The sequence below is a fragment of the Salmo trutta genome, chromosome 20 (assembly GCF_901001165.1).
Source record: "Salmo trutta chromosome 20, fSalTru1.1, whole genome shotgun sequence".
NCBI lineage: Eukaryota > Metazoa > Chordata > Actinopteri > Salmoniformes > Salmonidae > Salmo > Salmo trutta.
Window position 1 is genome coordinate 6,206,480 of NC_042976.1, and position 16,692 is coordinate 6,223,171.

Here is a 16,692-nt window from a genome sequence, read left to right on the forward strand (position 1 = left end):
AAAGTGTACTGTTAGCTTGCTAGCTAATGTTAGCTGGCTGGCTTGCTTGGTAACGTTAAGTGTTTGATCTGTGTAGTAATATTATTCGTAGAGCCCTTTGCATTGCTAGTTAGCTAGCTAACATTGAACCTGGTTGTTTAGCTACCTGCAGATTCATGCAAGGTTCATTGTTTAGCTAGCTTGCTACATATCTAAATGTAACAGTACTCTTCTTGCGTTGTGTACAATCAATCATCGACACGAACTCCAACTTGTAACACCAGTCATGGAGCTTTATTCTGATAGGAACAGCACAAAATTGAACGTCATGCAATGCACGGCTCACCATCCAACTCTGCACTCACGTACGCTGGTTTGGTGCTTGTTCAATGGGCAATATAGTAACCAAAATAATACAATTACAATATAATATCTTTAACAATGTACCTGATAGGAACAGCACAAAATTGCACGTCATGCAATGCACGGCTCACCATCCAACTCTGCACTCACGCACTGTACAAAATATACTAACCACCCCACCAGACACAGTAAGTTGCTAGCTAGTATTACCTGGAATTCTCTACAACAAAATGCACAACAAATATTCACCAAAAAACGCTGCATTTTATGTGTGATGTTCGAATAACATTTACAAACAAATTGATATAAATTGTACATTTAAATCATCACTTGGGAGTATAAAAATCACTTTTGATGTAAAGTGCTTTGCAACCAACAACCTACCGCTGGTTTGGTGCTTGTTCACTGAGACGATTCTAACTGAAACATCCTCCCTCGTAAGCAAGCTACGCAAACCCAGTCAATAAGATGCCATGTTGAGTAGGTGAAGGCAAGGCAAAAATAAAACCAAAAATTCATTGGCTTAACAATAAAGTGGCAAGGGGAATCACCAATATAACTCTATTACATAAAAAATAGACTACACAATGAAAGTAACCATTTCAATAGAATATTTGTGATGTCACTGCGACAACTGTCGATAGACGTAGCTGGTAAATTTGCTCTGGTCAGCTACTCCGTTTACAGAGCACTCTCGTCTGAGTGTGCCAGAGCTCCAAATAACTGACGAATATGCGAACGCTCAACACCCATTGAATATGGCCGGTGACAGTAAACTTTGGCAAAAAAGCATAATTCAATTGTTACCAGCAGCACAGTTGTAGTCACCAATGCTCTAGATGACATGAAAACAGCCTAAGTAGCTCTGCTAGGGCGAGTAAAGTGGTCAGTGGGGGTGTTTTCTCATTATGTGTCTGGAAGGAGCTAGCAAGCTAGCCAACGTTAGAGGAGAGCTGTCTACCTCCCGGTGACGTCCAGTCATGTGTGTAGGCCTGTCCCCTCTACATTGACTTCAAGGACATGGGCTGGCAGGTCTACATCATCCCACCGCAGGGCTACCTGGCCAACTCCTGCCACGGAAAGTGCCTGTTGACGCTGAGCGGCACCAACCACGCCATCCTGCAGACACTTTTTTTGCTGGGGTCTCAGGACTTTTAAGGTTAACTTGAAGAAAGTGGGTGGTTGGTGGAGTATATTTAAGGAAAGGTAGGTTTGCCATGTCTTGTGCGTCATCTTTTTTGTATCACTCATAATAAAACCCTTATATTCAGTGAGTCTCCTTTAATGAAAAGGCATTGGTATTATTCTCAGTTTGATACAGACACACTTTTCACCTAACATAGAAAGTTCAGATAGAAATTGACTTTATAGAACAGACATACTTCTCTTTCATGTAGAATGAGTCATATTATCCCTGTCAGTTACAGATTGGGAACTATACTGCCATCCTATGGCCACTGCACATCCTGAAATCAATCTCTGCCCACTGGGCACAGACATCAATTCAATGTCTACTACATGTTGTTTCAAAAAGAAAGTTGATTCAACAAGTGTGTGCCCAGTGGGTTTAAAGCTCTGCCGGAAAACTGTTTTAAACTGGGCTCTTTACTCATTTTGGACATTTTGGACTTGCCCCCCTCATTTGAAGAGAGTCATACGTTTTTGGAAAACTTCACATGTAGTGTGTTAAAGGTAGTAACCCTTTAAACGTAATGTTAAGTTAAATTATATATTTCAATATTGGTTCCATTACCCTGTAAGCAGTCTATGAACTGCTCTAATGACTAACTGCAATCCACACTTTGGTTTTGAAAATCACTTCCAAAAAACAAGAATGTTATCATTTTCAGACAAAACACTTTACTTCCTTCAGCACACTATTACAACAGTGTGACTGTTTTGGAATAAAATGTTCAATATATTTCCTTTAACATTCTCTGTGTTGTGTGCTTATTGTTTAACTATTGATATGTTCTAGGTCATTTTGAGAACTTAAGGAGCATCAGGTACTGCTGGAATGTCTACCAATAGCATGTCCATCTTTTTGTGATAAATTACACTGGTCACTGTTCAAAACATTTATAAAGTATTGAGAAAGTATGAATAGTCTTCACTTTAGATTAAGGACTGCAAAACTACTTTACTAATGATTAGTAAATGGTTTATAAGTTAATTCATTAAACATCTTCTGAATGATCTTATGAATCACTATTAGAGATTATAAAAGTTGTTTATAAATGTGTGAATAACTAACTTACTAAAACAAATGTGGGAGTAATGATACATGAATGATTAACAAACTATTAACTTATCCATTATACATTCTTTATTACAAAGTGTTATTATAAAGTCTTACTAATCTCTATATTCATTCAGACTCAAAAGCATCTGAGAGAGCTGCTCTGGCGTGACCCCTGACCTGACAGCAGTGATGTAGTGAGAGTAGTGGTAGTGAGAGTAGTAGTAGTGAGAGTAGTGGGAGTGAGAGTAGTGGGAGTGAGAGTAGTGGCAGTGAGAGTAGTGGCAGTGAGAGTAGTGGCAGTGAGAGTAGTGGCAGTGAGAGTAGTGGCAGTGAGAGTAGTGGTAGTGAGAGTAGTGGTAGTGAGAGTAGTGTTCGTACCCAGTATGTTGAGGTTGAAATGTCTGCTGTGGTTTCCTGAGCTGTTGTGTTGAATCATTAGTGGATAGAGTAGTTATTTCTAAATGTGATAATACCAAACTGACTAACATTTAACAAATGTGGAAGTAATGATTAATAAACGGTGAACAAACTGGAAATTCCTTACAAATGGTTTATCACTGAATGCTATTATAAAGTGTTACCCATAATTGCATATTCTTACATTTGACCATCAACTACTTACACAATACACCATAGAGTAATACTTGGATGTTATCTGATATCATGCATATTGTACATTTCAATTTTACTGCACTTGTTGAAGGCATTGTGGACCAATTGAGCCACTAGACACTAGAAGGGCAATTCCAGTCCTCGATGGCCTGATTGGTGTCACACTTTTCCCCCATCCCTAGCTAACACATGTACTATGAAAACATACGCACTATGAACGCCTTAAGTTCAGAGTTAAAATACGTTTAGCTGTCACTTTGAACAATGGATAAAAGAAAGCATAAATTATTGGATTAATTAAGGAATTAACAAGAGGCAGAAAGCCGATGATAACTGATAATAAATTGTCAATTATAAAAGAAAAAAGGAAAACAAAAAGAAATGGAATCCAACAATTGAAATAGTTGAAAACAATAATAGAAAGAGTTTTCGTTGCTTTTCTCTCAGACTTATTTGCCCGTACAGTTTTAACACCAGACACATTGGCAGCCTCTTTTGAAAAAACATTTCTGGCCTGTGATCTGGCCACCACAAAGATTTTCATATAAAGTGTTATAATAATAGAGCACGGGACAACCATTGTAATTACCAGGTCAATGATATTACCCCAGGTTATTCCTTCAACAATAAAACATTCTGTCAAACACCTACTGGGTACCTGTACATTTACAAAGTTTTTTATAATAGCAGCACGGTATATGATACAACAACACCAGGTAATGGATATACAACACATCATTCTTGTTATTGTTATTTTAGAGTGGTACAACAAGGGATCACACACAGCAACAAAGCGGTCAATAGATATCAAGACCAAATTACCCAGAGATAAAGAAGTACATAAGAAAGTACTGTAGATCTGAAACACACAGAAATAATCCCCAAACCCCCAGCATGATTCCATTATTGCTACAGTCGTTGCTGGTATCACAATCAGTCCCACCAGGAGATCTGACACAGCCAGAGAGAGGATGAGCAGGTTGGTTGGAGTGTGGAGCTGCTTGAAGTGAGAGATGGAGATGATCACCAGTATGTTCAAAAATACTGTAACTGCTGAAATCAATGAGAAGAAGATGTACAGTGTTATGTAGATAGATGTCGATAGCAAAGCCTTTCTGCATGAAGAGTTTCCGTCTTGAAAACAGTACTGAACATCTTCATCTTTCTCCATTTGTAACAAATGATGAGGTCCTGCTGCTCCTGCTTGGTTCTGTGTGTGATCTTGTCAAGTCCGCCTTCTGACAAACTCTGAGCTCTGCCTCTCTATTTATCCCTGAGTTACTGACACTCCCCTCCCAGTAGCCTCTCTGTGCACACACGCACACGTGAGCACACAAATGAACAAACGGTTAGATAAACAAATAATTTGTGAAAACATGATGTAATATATGACAGGATTGGATGTTGCTGTGCCCACCTAGCCTGTCCTTCAGTCCTACTGGTAGGTACATTTACTCAACTGAGCATTTTATTGGGGAAAATATAGTATGGGTTATGTTTGTCTCTCAAAGACTATTTTACATAGTAAATAAGATAACTGTGCAGACTAACTGTTTTGCACAATGTAAGAGCTGAGTTTGGACCATAATCCACAACCTCAGGACACCTGACGGCCAGTCACATGTCAGCTGGCCTGAGTGTAGGAATGTTGACAGTTGGGAAGTTGATGAGGTAGCATAAGTTTACGGTCTACACACATATAGCAAATGCAATCAAAATTGTGGCATTCCATAGGAACATTCCATGGACTTTAAAAATGTCCATCTGACCTGAATTATTAATACATTTCAAAATCAAATCAAAATCTAATTTAATTGGTCACATACTGTAAAGGGTGCGTAACTGGTGGCAGGGAAGTCAGACGCAGGAGAACAGAACTCGGTAATAGCCGGAGCAGTTTAATTCCAAAACCAACGGCATCAAGAAAATAACAACTTGGGTGTAAAACCCGACGCGCACAAGTCAACATGTGCACAAGCACTTACAAACAAATAATACTACACAAATACATGGGGGGAACAGAGGGTTAAATACACAACACGTAATGAGAGAATGAAAACCAGGTGTGTGGGAAAACAAGACAAAACAAATGGAAAATGAAAAATGGCTTAGAATGCACTAAAATACATATGATATGAGTTAAGCAGTATGTAAACATTATTATAGTGACTACTGTTCCATTATTAAAGTGACCAGTGATTCCATGTCTATGTACATAGGGCAGCATCCTCTAAGGTGCAGGGTTGAGTAACCGGGAGGTAGTCGGCAAGTGATGACTCTTTATCAATCTGATGGCCTTGAGATAGAAGCTGTTTTTCAGTCTCTCGGTCCAAGCTTTGATGTACCTGTACTGACCTCACCTTCTGGATGATTGCGGGGTGGACAGGCCGTGGCTCGGGTAGTTGATGTCCTTGATGATCTTTTTGGCCTTCCTGTGACATCGGGTCCTATAGGTGTCCTGGAGGGCAGGCAGTGTGCCGCCGGTGATGCGTTGGGCAGACCGTACCACCCTCTGGACCGTACCACCCAACCGTACCACCCAACTGCACAGCCCTGCGGTTGAGGGCTGTGCAGTTGCCGTACCAGGCGGTGACACAGCCTGACAGGATGCTCTCAGTTGGTCCCCAAATCACACACATCCCTGGCTCACTTGTCTTTTCAGTTAGATGCAGCTTGAGACTGGAAAGAGCTTAAAAAAACATTCAAACTTGATAGTTTTATCTCAGTCTCTTCATTAACCTCTTACATCTAGACGTTCCGCTAGCGGAACACCTGCCCCAAAAGCCAATGATGGGCGTGGCGCGAATTACAAATTCCTCAAAAAATACAAAAACATAAATTTTTCAAACATATGACTATTTTACACCATTTTAAAAACAAGACTCTCCTTTATCTAACCACACTGTCCGATTTGAAAAAGGCTTTACAACGAAAGCAAAACATTAGATTATGTCAGCAGAGTACCCAGCCAGAAATAATCAGACACCCATTTTTCAAGCTAGCATATAATGTCACATAAATCCAAACCACAGCTAAATGCAGCACTAACCTTTGATGATCTTCATCAGATGACACCCCTAGGACATTATGTTATACAATACATGCATGTTTTGTTCAATCAAGTTCATATTTATATCAAAAACCAGCTTTTTAAATTAGCATGTGACGTTCAGAACTAGCATACCCCCCGCGAACTTCCGGTGAATTTACTAAATTACTCACGATAAACATTCACAAAAAACATAACAATTATTTTAAGAATTATAGATACAGAACTCCTCTATGCACTCGCTATATCCAATTTTAAAATAGCTTTTCGGTGAAAGCACATTTTGCAATATTTTCAGTAGATAGCCCAGCCATCACAGCTAGCTATTTAGACACCCACCAAGTTTAGCACTCACCAAAGTCAGATTTACTACCTTTGCTGTTCTTCGTCAGAATGCACTCCCAGGACTTCTACTTCAATAACAAATGTTGGTTTGGTCCCAAATAATCCATAGTTATATCCAAACAGCGGCGTTTTGTTCGTGCGTTCAAGACACTATCCGAAAGGGTATATAAGCGTTACGCGCCCGACGCGTTTCGTGACAAAAAAAATTCTAAATATTCCATTACCGTACTTCGAAGCATGTCAACCGCTGTTTAAAATCAATTTTTATGCCATTTTTCTCGTAAAAAAGCGATAATATTCCGACCGGGAAAGCGTGTTTACGTTCAAAGAGAGAGAAAGTAAAAGCATGGGATCCCCTCGTGCATGAGCCTCAGTCTGATGGCCCTCTGATCGACCACCATCCAAACGCGCTAAAGTTTTTCAGCCAGCGGCTGGAATTACATCATTCAGCTTTTTCCCGGGCTCTGAGAGCCTATGGGAGCCGTAGGAAGTGTCACGTTACAGCAAAGATCCTAAATTTTCTTTAAACAGAGCCAAGAAGCTCAAGGAATGGTCAGAGAGGGTACTTCCTGTTTGGAATCTTCTCAGGTTTTTGCCTGCCATATGAGTTCTGTTATACTCACAGACACCATTCAAACAGTTTTAGAAACTTTAGGGTGTTTTGTATCCAAAGCCAATAATTATATGCATATTCTAGTTTCTGGGCAGGAGTAATAATCAGATTAACTCGGGTACGTTTTTTATCCGGCCGTGAAAATACTGCCCCCTAGCCATAACAGGTTATATACTTAGTCATGGACACTCTTACTGACAGTTGTGGTTGCTTTGCGTGAGATATTGTTGTCTCTACCATCTTGCCCTTCGTGCTGTTGTATGTACCCAATAATGTTTGTACCATTTTTTGCGCTGCTACAAAATTTTTCTGCTGCCATGTTGTGTTGCTACCATGTTGTGTTGTCATGAGTTGCAGCCGTGCTATGTTGTTGTCTTAAGTCCCTCTTTGTGTAGTGTTTTGTTCTCTCTCTTGTCGTGATATGTGTTTTATTGTATATATACAATATTATTTTATTTATTTTTATTTTTTCAGCCCCAGTCCCAGAAGGTGTTTAGCTTGTCCGGGAGCAAGACATCGGTGTCCGTGACATGGCTGGTTTTTCCTTTGTAATCCGTGATTGTCTGTTTGATTGCCGAAGTTGTCGAAATACTTATGAATTCTTCAAATGGGGGGACTAGATACATAAGGTGTCTTCATTTCTAAACTGTAAAACAGATACAGTGTATTTGGAAATTATTCAGACACCTTGAATTATTTCCACATTTTCTTACAACAGGTTAAAGCCCTATTCTTTTTTCTCCTTAATCAATCTACACACAATACCCCATAATGACTGTAAGAATATTTTAAGATAATACACAATGCAGAGGACTAAGGGTCAAGAGGGAATTAACAATCAATGGAAATAGCATTTTTTCTATAACAGGGAATTAATGATCAATGGGTCAGAGACATGGGAGGAATTTGTCTAGGCATTGAGCCTGAAAAGGATACTTGTTATTTGGCCATTGGCCCAGTTTTATTGCAAGAAATTCTAATTGGTCAACCACAGGCTAGGGTTGGGTTATAAAACTACATCCTGTCTTTGTTCAAATCAAATCAAATTAAATCAAATGTATTTATATAGCCCTTCGTATATCAGCTGAAATCTCAAAGTGCTGTACAGAAACCCAGCCTAAAACCCCAAACAGCAAGCAATGCATGTGAAAGAAGCACGGTGGCTAGGAAAAACTCCCTAGGAAAAACTCCCTAGAAAGGCCGAAAACCTAGGAAGAAACCTAGAGAGGAACCAGGCTATGAGGGGTGGCCAGTCCTCTTCTGGCTGTGCTGGGTGGATATTATAACAGAACATGGTCAAGATGTTAAAATGTTCATAAATGACCAGCATGGTCAAATAATAATAATCAATGTAGTTGTCGAGGGTGCAACAAGCACGTCCGGTGAACAGGTCAGGGTTCCGTAGCCGCAGGCAGAACAGTTGAAACTGGAGCAGCAGCATGGCCAGGTGGACTGGGGACAGCAAGGAGTCATCATGTCAGGTAGTCCCGAGGCATGGTCCTAGGGCTCAGGTCCTCCGAGAGAAAGAAAGAGAGAAAGAAAGAGAGAATTAGAGAGAGCATATTTAAATTCACACAGGACACCGGATAAGAGAAGAGACTACTCCAGATGTAACAGACTGACCCTAGCCCCCCGGCACATAAACTACTGCAGCATAAATACTGGAGGCTGAGACAGGAGGGATCAGAAGACACTGTGGCCCCATCTGATGATACCCCTGTTCTGTGCATAGAATCACTGAGGACAGGGGAGGTTGAGTATCTACCTCCCAGCATAACATATATTATTTGTCCTCTTTGAATAAACCTATTTTTCAACCCCTGATTTGTTTTGGGGTCTGTGTTATTGAAGAGTAACATCAACTGCTATCATGACAAAGAAAAAACAGGTTTTATTTTTTTTGTGCAAATTTATAAAACATTTAAAATGGAAATTTACGTAAGTATTCAGACCTTTTACTCAGTACTTTGTTCTAGCACTTTTGCCAGAGGTTACAGGGTATGATGATACAAGGTTGGCACACCTGTATTTAGGGGGTTTCTCACATTTTCTCTGCAGATCATCCCAAGCTTTGTCAGGTTGGATGGGGAGCGTTGCTACACAGCTATATTCAGGTCTCTCCAGAGATGTTCGATCGGGTTTAAGTCCGGGCTCTGGCTGGTCCACTTAAGGACATTCAGAGACTTACAGAGAATCCACTCCTGCATTGTCTTGGCTGTGTGCTTAGGGTCATTGTCCTGATGGAAGGTGAACCTTCGCCCCAGTCTGAGGTCCTGAGTGCTCTGGAGCAGGTTTTCATCAAGGATCTCTCTGTACTTTGCTCCGTTCGGCTTTCCCTCGATCCTAAGTCATCTCCCAGTCCTTGCCATTCAAAAACATCCCCACAGTATGATGCTGCCACCACCATGTTTCACCACAAGAACGGTTGGTATTCAGGCCAAACAGTTCAATCTTGGTTTCATCAGACCAGATAATCTTGTTTCTCATGGTCTCATGGTACTTTAGGTGCCTTTTGGCAAACTCCAAGGCTGTCATGTGCTTTTTATTGAGGCGTGGCTTCTCTCTGTCTCACGGCTTTCGCCGAAGTCGGCTCCTCTCCTTGTTCGGGCGGCGTTCGGCTGTCGACGTCACCGGCTTTCTAGCCATTGCCGCTCCATTTTTTATTTATCCATTTGTTTTGTCTTGTTCCTTGCACACCTGGTTTTCATTCCCCAATCACACTACATGTATTTATTCCTCTGTTTCCTCATGTCTTTGTGTGAAATTGTTTTGTGTTACGTGTCAATTTTGATGAGCTAGACTGGTGTTCATTTGTTCCGTGTTTTATCACGAGGTATGTTTATTTGTTTGAACATAATTATTGTGACTGTTTGCGCGTTTTGCACTTTTGCCAATTGGCTGGAGGTTTCGACGCAGTGGCGTCCACCTGTTTGTTTCTCCTGCCTCAATAAAGTGTGTGCCTGTTCACAACTCTCTGCTCTCCTGCAGCTGACTCCGCTCCCAGTACGCTCACCATTGACAGTCTGGCCACTCTACAATAAAGACCTGATTGTTGGAGTGCTGCAGAGATGGTTGTCCTTCTGGAAGGTTGTCCCATCTCCACAGAGGAGCTCTAGAGCTCTCTGAGTGACCATCGGGTTCTTGGTCACCTCCCTGACCAAGGTCCTTCTCCCCCAATTGCTCAGTTTAGCTGGGCGGCCAGCTCTGGGCAGAGTCTTTGTGGTTTAAAACTTCTTCCATTTAAGAATGATGGAGACCAATGTGCTCTTGGGGACCTTCATTGCTGCAGAATGTTTTTGGTACCTTTCCCCAGATCGGTGCCTCGACCCAATCCTGTCTTGGAGCTCTATGGATAATTCTTTTGACATTGTGGCTTGGTTTCTGCTCTGACATGCACTGTCAACTGTGGGACCTTATATAGACAGGTGTGTGTGTCACAACGTCGACAGAAGGTGGCGCCTCTCCTCATTCGGGCGGCGCTCGGCGGTCAATTGAAACAGGATGCACCTTAGCTCAATTTCGAGTCTCATAGCAAAGGGTCTGAATATTTATGTCAGTATTTCTGTTTCAATTTTTTATACATTTACAAATTGACAAAAAAAGGTTTATGAGGCATTGTGTGTATATTGATGAGAAATAAAAATAAATAAAAAAATCGAATAATTCTGTAACGTAACAAAATGTGGAAAAAGTCAAGGGGTATGGATACTTTCCGAATGTGTATGTAAGGGAAGACCCCCATGAAATGGACAAAAATGAATGGGAACATATTGACACTGTATGAAACATACACATGATGTCCAATACCACTCATTTGGATGCCGTTTCATCCAAATCATATTGCAAATGGCATATGGCAAATGCCAAGTGTCACACTGCAAAAATCCAATAGATGGTGAGCACGCTCCACCATAACTTTTTAATATTGCAAATGTAACACAAGTCAAGTCCCAAGAGTCAAATTTTTTAAAAATGAAAAAAAAATCTAAAACTTATCACCCCTTTAAAAAAGTGCTTTCTGGACCGTTTTTCGAAATTCTTTCAATTTGTTTGGTCAATTACACATGTATAAGAACTGTATGAACATACTTTTGTCATATTTTATTGACATCATTTTTTTTGCTTGTACATAAGGCATATATTTTGTCCATTTGCAATATGATTTCATAGGAAGTCAAAAGTCGAAGTCACTTTTTTTTTGCCTAATGCCATAAGAAATGTCCAACTGCAACATGAAAGTATTGAATGTGCCAAATCAGGATGTTTGTCCATTTGTCATGTATGATCATAGGAAGTTGGTTTCCAAACCCAAAATTCAGTGAACCGTGTCCAAATGGCATTTATAGTGCCAAAATGATATATAGCCCTATGTTAAGACATGAATCAACCTAGATGGTCTATTTGTCATGTATGATGAGGGAGAAGTGGGACTCTGTGTTTTTTCTTTTTTAAATTGAAAACGTCCAAAATGACCATTACCATCACGAATTTGACATGGTCAAAAATACTGCAGAAATGTAAAATTGACTGGCCCGTTGAACTCGGGATGGCCGGGCAGTGACTGTGGTTCCTCTCCATTGCTCAATGTGGTGTTTTCATCATGTCCATTTGGTGATGTTTTTTCACTATTGAATCATATTGCAAATGTACAATATGTTGCAATATATTGCAATATCTTTCAATGGGCATTACCATCACGAATTTGACATGCTCAAAAATACTGCAGAAATGCAAAATTGACTGGCCCGATGAACTCGAGATGGCCGGGCAGTGCTAGTGGTTCCTCTCCATCGCTCGATGGTGACATGAGAGAAGTGGGACTCTGTCGTTTATTAATGTTTTTTTTTAAACGTCCAAAATGACTAGGGGCGCCCCCTACTGATTTCAGAATGTACTTTTGGTGATGGTCTATCACTGTTTAAACATATTGCAAATGTACAATAGTCACCCAGCAATTCACCCAGTCACATCAGTCAATTAGATATCATTCTGACACCAAACACACTTTTTACAACTCGTTTAGAAGCCTACTATCACATATATCAGAGCAGGCCCATAATTCACAGCGCCTTCAGATTAAACCATAATAAAAATGTACAGGTTAACCTAACCGCTAGCGGAACGCCTAACCAATATCCAATGGTTTAGCGTGGCGCGAATTACAAATACCTCAAAAATGCAAAAACTTCAATTTTTCAAACATATGACTATTTTACACCATTTTAAAGACAAGACTCTCCTTTATCTAACCACATTGTCCGATTTCAGAAAGGGTTTACAACGAAAGCAAAACATTAGATTATGTCAGGAGAGTACCCAGCCAGAAATAATCACAGACCCATTTTTCAGTGGGTGTGTGTTTTGTTCGTGCGTTCAATTCACTATCCAAAGGGTGACGACGTCTCCCGGTCGGAATATTATCGCTATTTCATGAGAAAAATCGCATAAAAATTGATTTTAAACAGCGTTTGACATGCTTCGAAGTACGGTAATGGAATATTTAAAAAAAAATTGTCACGATATGTGCCGGCGTGTCACCCTTTGGATAGCGTCTTGAACGCAAGAACAAAACGCCGCTATTTAGATATAACTATGGATTATTTGGAACAAAAACAACATTGGTGTGGAAGTAGAAGTCCTGGGAGTGCATTCTGACGAAGAACAGCAAAGGTAATCCAATTTTTCTTATAGTAAATCTGAGTTTGGTGAGTGCCAAACTTGGTGGGTGTCAAAATAGCTAGCCTGTGATGGCCGGGCTATCTACTCAGAATATTGGAAAATGTGCTTTCACCAAAAAGCTATTTTAAAATTGGACACCGCGATTGCATAAAGGAGTTCTGTATCTATAATTCTTAAAATAATTGTTATGTTTTTTGTGAACGTTTATCGTGAGTAATTTAGTAAATTCACCAGAACTGTTCGGTGGGTATGCTAGTTCTGAACGTCACATGCTAATGTAAAAAGCTGGTTTTTGATATAAATATGAACTTGATTGAACAAAACATGCATGTATTGTATAACATAATGTCCTAGGAGTGTCATCTGATGAAGATCATCAAAGGTTAGTGCTGCATTTAGCTGTGGTTTTGGTTTTTGTGACATTATATGCTAGCTTGAAAAATGGGTGTGTGATTATTTCTGGCTGGGTACTCTCCTGACATAATCTAATGTTTTGCTTTCGTGGTAAAGCCTTTTTGAAATCGGACAATATGGTTAGATAAAGGAGAGTCTTGTCTTTAAAATGGTGTAAAATAGTCATATGTTTGAAAAATTGAAGTTTTGGGATTTTTGAGGAATTTGTAATTCAAGCCACACCCTATCATATGATATTGGAGCGGTGTTCCGCTAGCGGAACATCTAGATGTAAGAGGTTATTAAGGGAAATAGGCAATGGATTCCTATGGGGAGAGAAGTCAATGCAAACTGTTTGATGTAAACAACTTATTTTCACTGTTAAGGGTTAATGCCACACGGTCAAGGTTAGGCTTGCACAGATTGGGAGGAGCTTAGGAACATTCCTGTGGTTGAATTGTCCTTCTAACCCTAACGGTTCCGCCACTGTCCCCCAAAAGCACCTGAAATTTAGGGCCAGGCTTCATTTTGGGCCTACTTTTTGAACGGTCGCTGCGCTCAGACCGAGTGAGCTACAGTCAAGCGGGGCGTCTCTTTGAACTCGGCATGGCCTAGAGACTATGGTGATGCCATTATTAGTGTTGATTTCAGTCTGTCATTTTAAACATTTTGCAAATGTACAAAAGTCAACCAGCAAGTCAGCGTCCATCAGTGAATTAGATGTCATTCTGACACCATCTGACACCAATCCCACTTTTTACAACTCGTTTAGAAGCCAACTATCACATATTTCAGAGCAGGCCCATTATTCACAGCACCACCAGATAAAACAAAATAAAAACGTAAAACATGTAGTTACGTTTTAGCTGTGGATCCAGCTCTGACTTTATGTGTAGGCCTATGTGAGGCAACCCCGAATCCCGAGTTTCGGCTTGATAGGTCATTCGGTGCCCGAGCAACGACCTTAATTGATGCTGAAAATCCACCTTTTCCGGGCGTTGCTACGGGGTCCTTGAATGAGCTATCGGACAGAAACGTTGGGGTCCATCTCTATGGGCCGAGGCGGTTTCAATGCACCTCTAGTCTTGTGACTCTGGGACTTTTCTAAATGTTGTCATTTTCGCGATGGTCAAAATGAATTGAGATCATTGCAAATGTACTAGGCTTTTTCTCGGCCTGAGAACCTTCCAGAGCCACATAACTCACCATGCACGACCGACTTAAGCTCTAGAACAGGTTTCTAAAGTTTTAGAGCTCTAGGTCTGACGGTTCTTTGATAGTTCAAACGCAGGTAACTATTGCAGTCACTGTGTGTCTCTAAGCCCCACACTGTGTCACTGCCCGTTGACTGTGTGTGTGTGATTTCAGAAAATCACAGAATATCACAGAAATCACATAGAGCTCCAAAACCCACCATAACGGATTCGTCTGAACACGTCACAACTGGATCTGAAACTTTTTGAAGAAAAAAATACTTTAACCATCAGCAATTGTACATTGTACTAATTCTCATAAATTACGATAGAGAAATGTCTGGTTCTTTTTTCCTGACACCGTAGGTTCATGTACTTTGACGTGAAGCGGTCAAATGAGCGCTCTATGAACGTTTTTGACATTTAATCTCACAAAATGGGCCTTAACTTAAAAAGCATTGAGGCCTCGACGCCATCTTGTTTCTGAGCTAACAGCCCAGATGGCCAAACTCATGCTCATGCAATCTCCATAGACAAACATTGGCAGTAGAATGGGCTTACTGAAGAGCTCAGTGACTTTTAATGTGGCACCGTCACAGGATGCCACTTTTCAAACAAGTCAATTCGTCAAATTTCTGCCCTGCTAGAGCTGCCCCGGTCAATTGTAAGTGCTGTTATTGTTCAATGGAAACATCTAGGAGCAACAATGTCTCAGCCGCGAAGTAGTAGGCCACACAAGCTCACACAACAGGAAGGCAGAATCCTCTGTCCTCAATTTCAACACTCACTACCAAGTTCCAAACTGCCTCTGGAAGCAACGTCAGCACAAGAACTGTTTGTCAGGAGCTTCCTGAAACGGGTTTCCATGGCCGTGTAGCTGCACACAGGCTTACAATCACAGTGTGCAATGCCAACTGTTGGCTCGAGTGGTGTAAAGCACACCACCGTTGGACTCTGAAACAGTGAAAAACGCCTTCTCTGGAGTGACAAATCTGGATTTGGCGGATGCCATGAGAACGCTACCTGCCCCAATGCATAGTGCCAACTGTAAAGTTTGGTGGTGAGGAATAATGGTCTGGGGCTCTTTTTCATATTTTGAGCTAGACCCCTTAGTTCCAGTGAAGGGAAATCTTAACACTACAGCATACAATGACTTTCTAGACTTTGTGACAACAGTTTGGGGAAAGCCCTTTCCTGTTCCAGCATGAAAATGCTTCCATGCAGAAAGTGAGGTCCATTCAGAAATAGGTATGTTGAGATCTGTGTGGAAGAACCTGTCTGGCCTGCACAGGGCCCTAACCTTGAGCCCATTGAACACCTTTTGGGATGAATTGGAACGCCGACTGCGAGCCAGGCCTAACCGCCCAACATCAATGACCAACTTCACTAATGGTCTTGTGGCTGAATGGAAGCTGAATGGAAGTCCCAGCGGCAATTAGCCATCATCTGGTGGAAAGCCTTCCCAGAAGAGTGGGGTCTATTATAGTGGAAAAGGGCTGACCAACTCCATATTAATGCCCATGATTTTGGAATGAGATTTTCAATGAGCAGCTGTCCACATACTTTTGGCAATTTAGTGTCTAAGAAATTTCAGGAAAAACTAGGAAACAGAACTAGAGAAACAGGAAGGTGGAAAAGAATGCTGCTAAGACCTGACAAGACGAACTGGCAACAGAAAAACAGAGAATCCAGGTATAAATACACAGGGGATAACGGGAAGATGGGCGACACCTGGAGGTGGGTGGAGACAAGCACAATGACAGGTGAAAGAGATCAGGGTGTGACAAAATCGCATGTGTAATATCGCAAACGGACATGGCAGTTTCACCGATACGAATTCCATCTTTAAAGGGAAACGTCACTCAAAAACAAGAATCAAAGTGTCGACGGCCACAACATCATGATGATGCGAAGTATCGTATGATGCAAAAGTCATTGTCATACTGTATGATGATGTGGCCGGTGACACAAAAGTTGACATCAGACATATAAAACATTTTGGGACTGTATCAACAGTGGACCAGTAAAAAAAATAACTTAAGATGTTTTTTGAGTGTAATTTCCCTTTAAGGGCATAATTGCTAACCTCTTGGCAACTCCACACTATTAGCCACAACCCAAGGTCAGCGATGGAGCACCACATGGCCACCCGGGCTCTAATCGATTTGACACATTGCTGCAAAACTCGCACTGCCATCAGCAACGCAGCCAAGGTGTACAGCCT

General features: G+C 41.0%; 1 protein-coding gene and 1 long non-coding RNA gene across 3 annotated transcripts; both read right to left on the reverse strand.

The window, feature by feature from the left end:
• Positions 1–251: 251 nt before the first annotated feature.
• Positions 252–748, reverse strand: LOC115155466 (uncharacterized). 2 transcript variants are annotated; one of them, XR_003868078.1, is made up of 3 exons: positions 727–748; positions 427–495; positions 255–278 (listed from the first exon to the last, which is right to left on the reverse strand). It is a non-coding gene; the product is annotated as an uncharacterized LOC115155466 (long non-coding RNA). The 2 variants fall into 2 exon arrangements; XR_003868077.1 differs by lacking the exon at positions 727–748 and having other exon boundaries at positions 252–278; positions 427–706.
• A 2,616-nt stretch (positions 749–3,364) lies between these two features.
• LOC115155465 (trace amine-associated receptor 13c-like) lies at positions 3,365–4,465 on the reverse strand. The gene has a single exon (XM_029702097.1). It carries the CDS (start codon positions 4,365–4,367, stop codon positions 3,408–3,410), a length of 960 nt encoding a protein of 319 aa, XP_029557957.1. The 5' UTR covers positions 4,368–4,465; the 3' UTR covers positions 3,365–3,407.
• Between the last annotated feature and the right edge of the window lie 12,227 nt (positions 4,466–16,692).

Excerpts from the sequence above, each read along its gene's own strand:
- LOC115155465 (XM_029702097.1), bottom strand. The coding sequence starts at position 4,367 with ATGGAGAAAGATGAAGATGTTCAGTACTGTTTTCAAGACGGAAACTCT.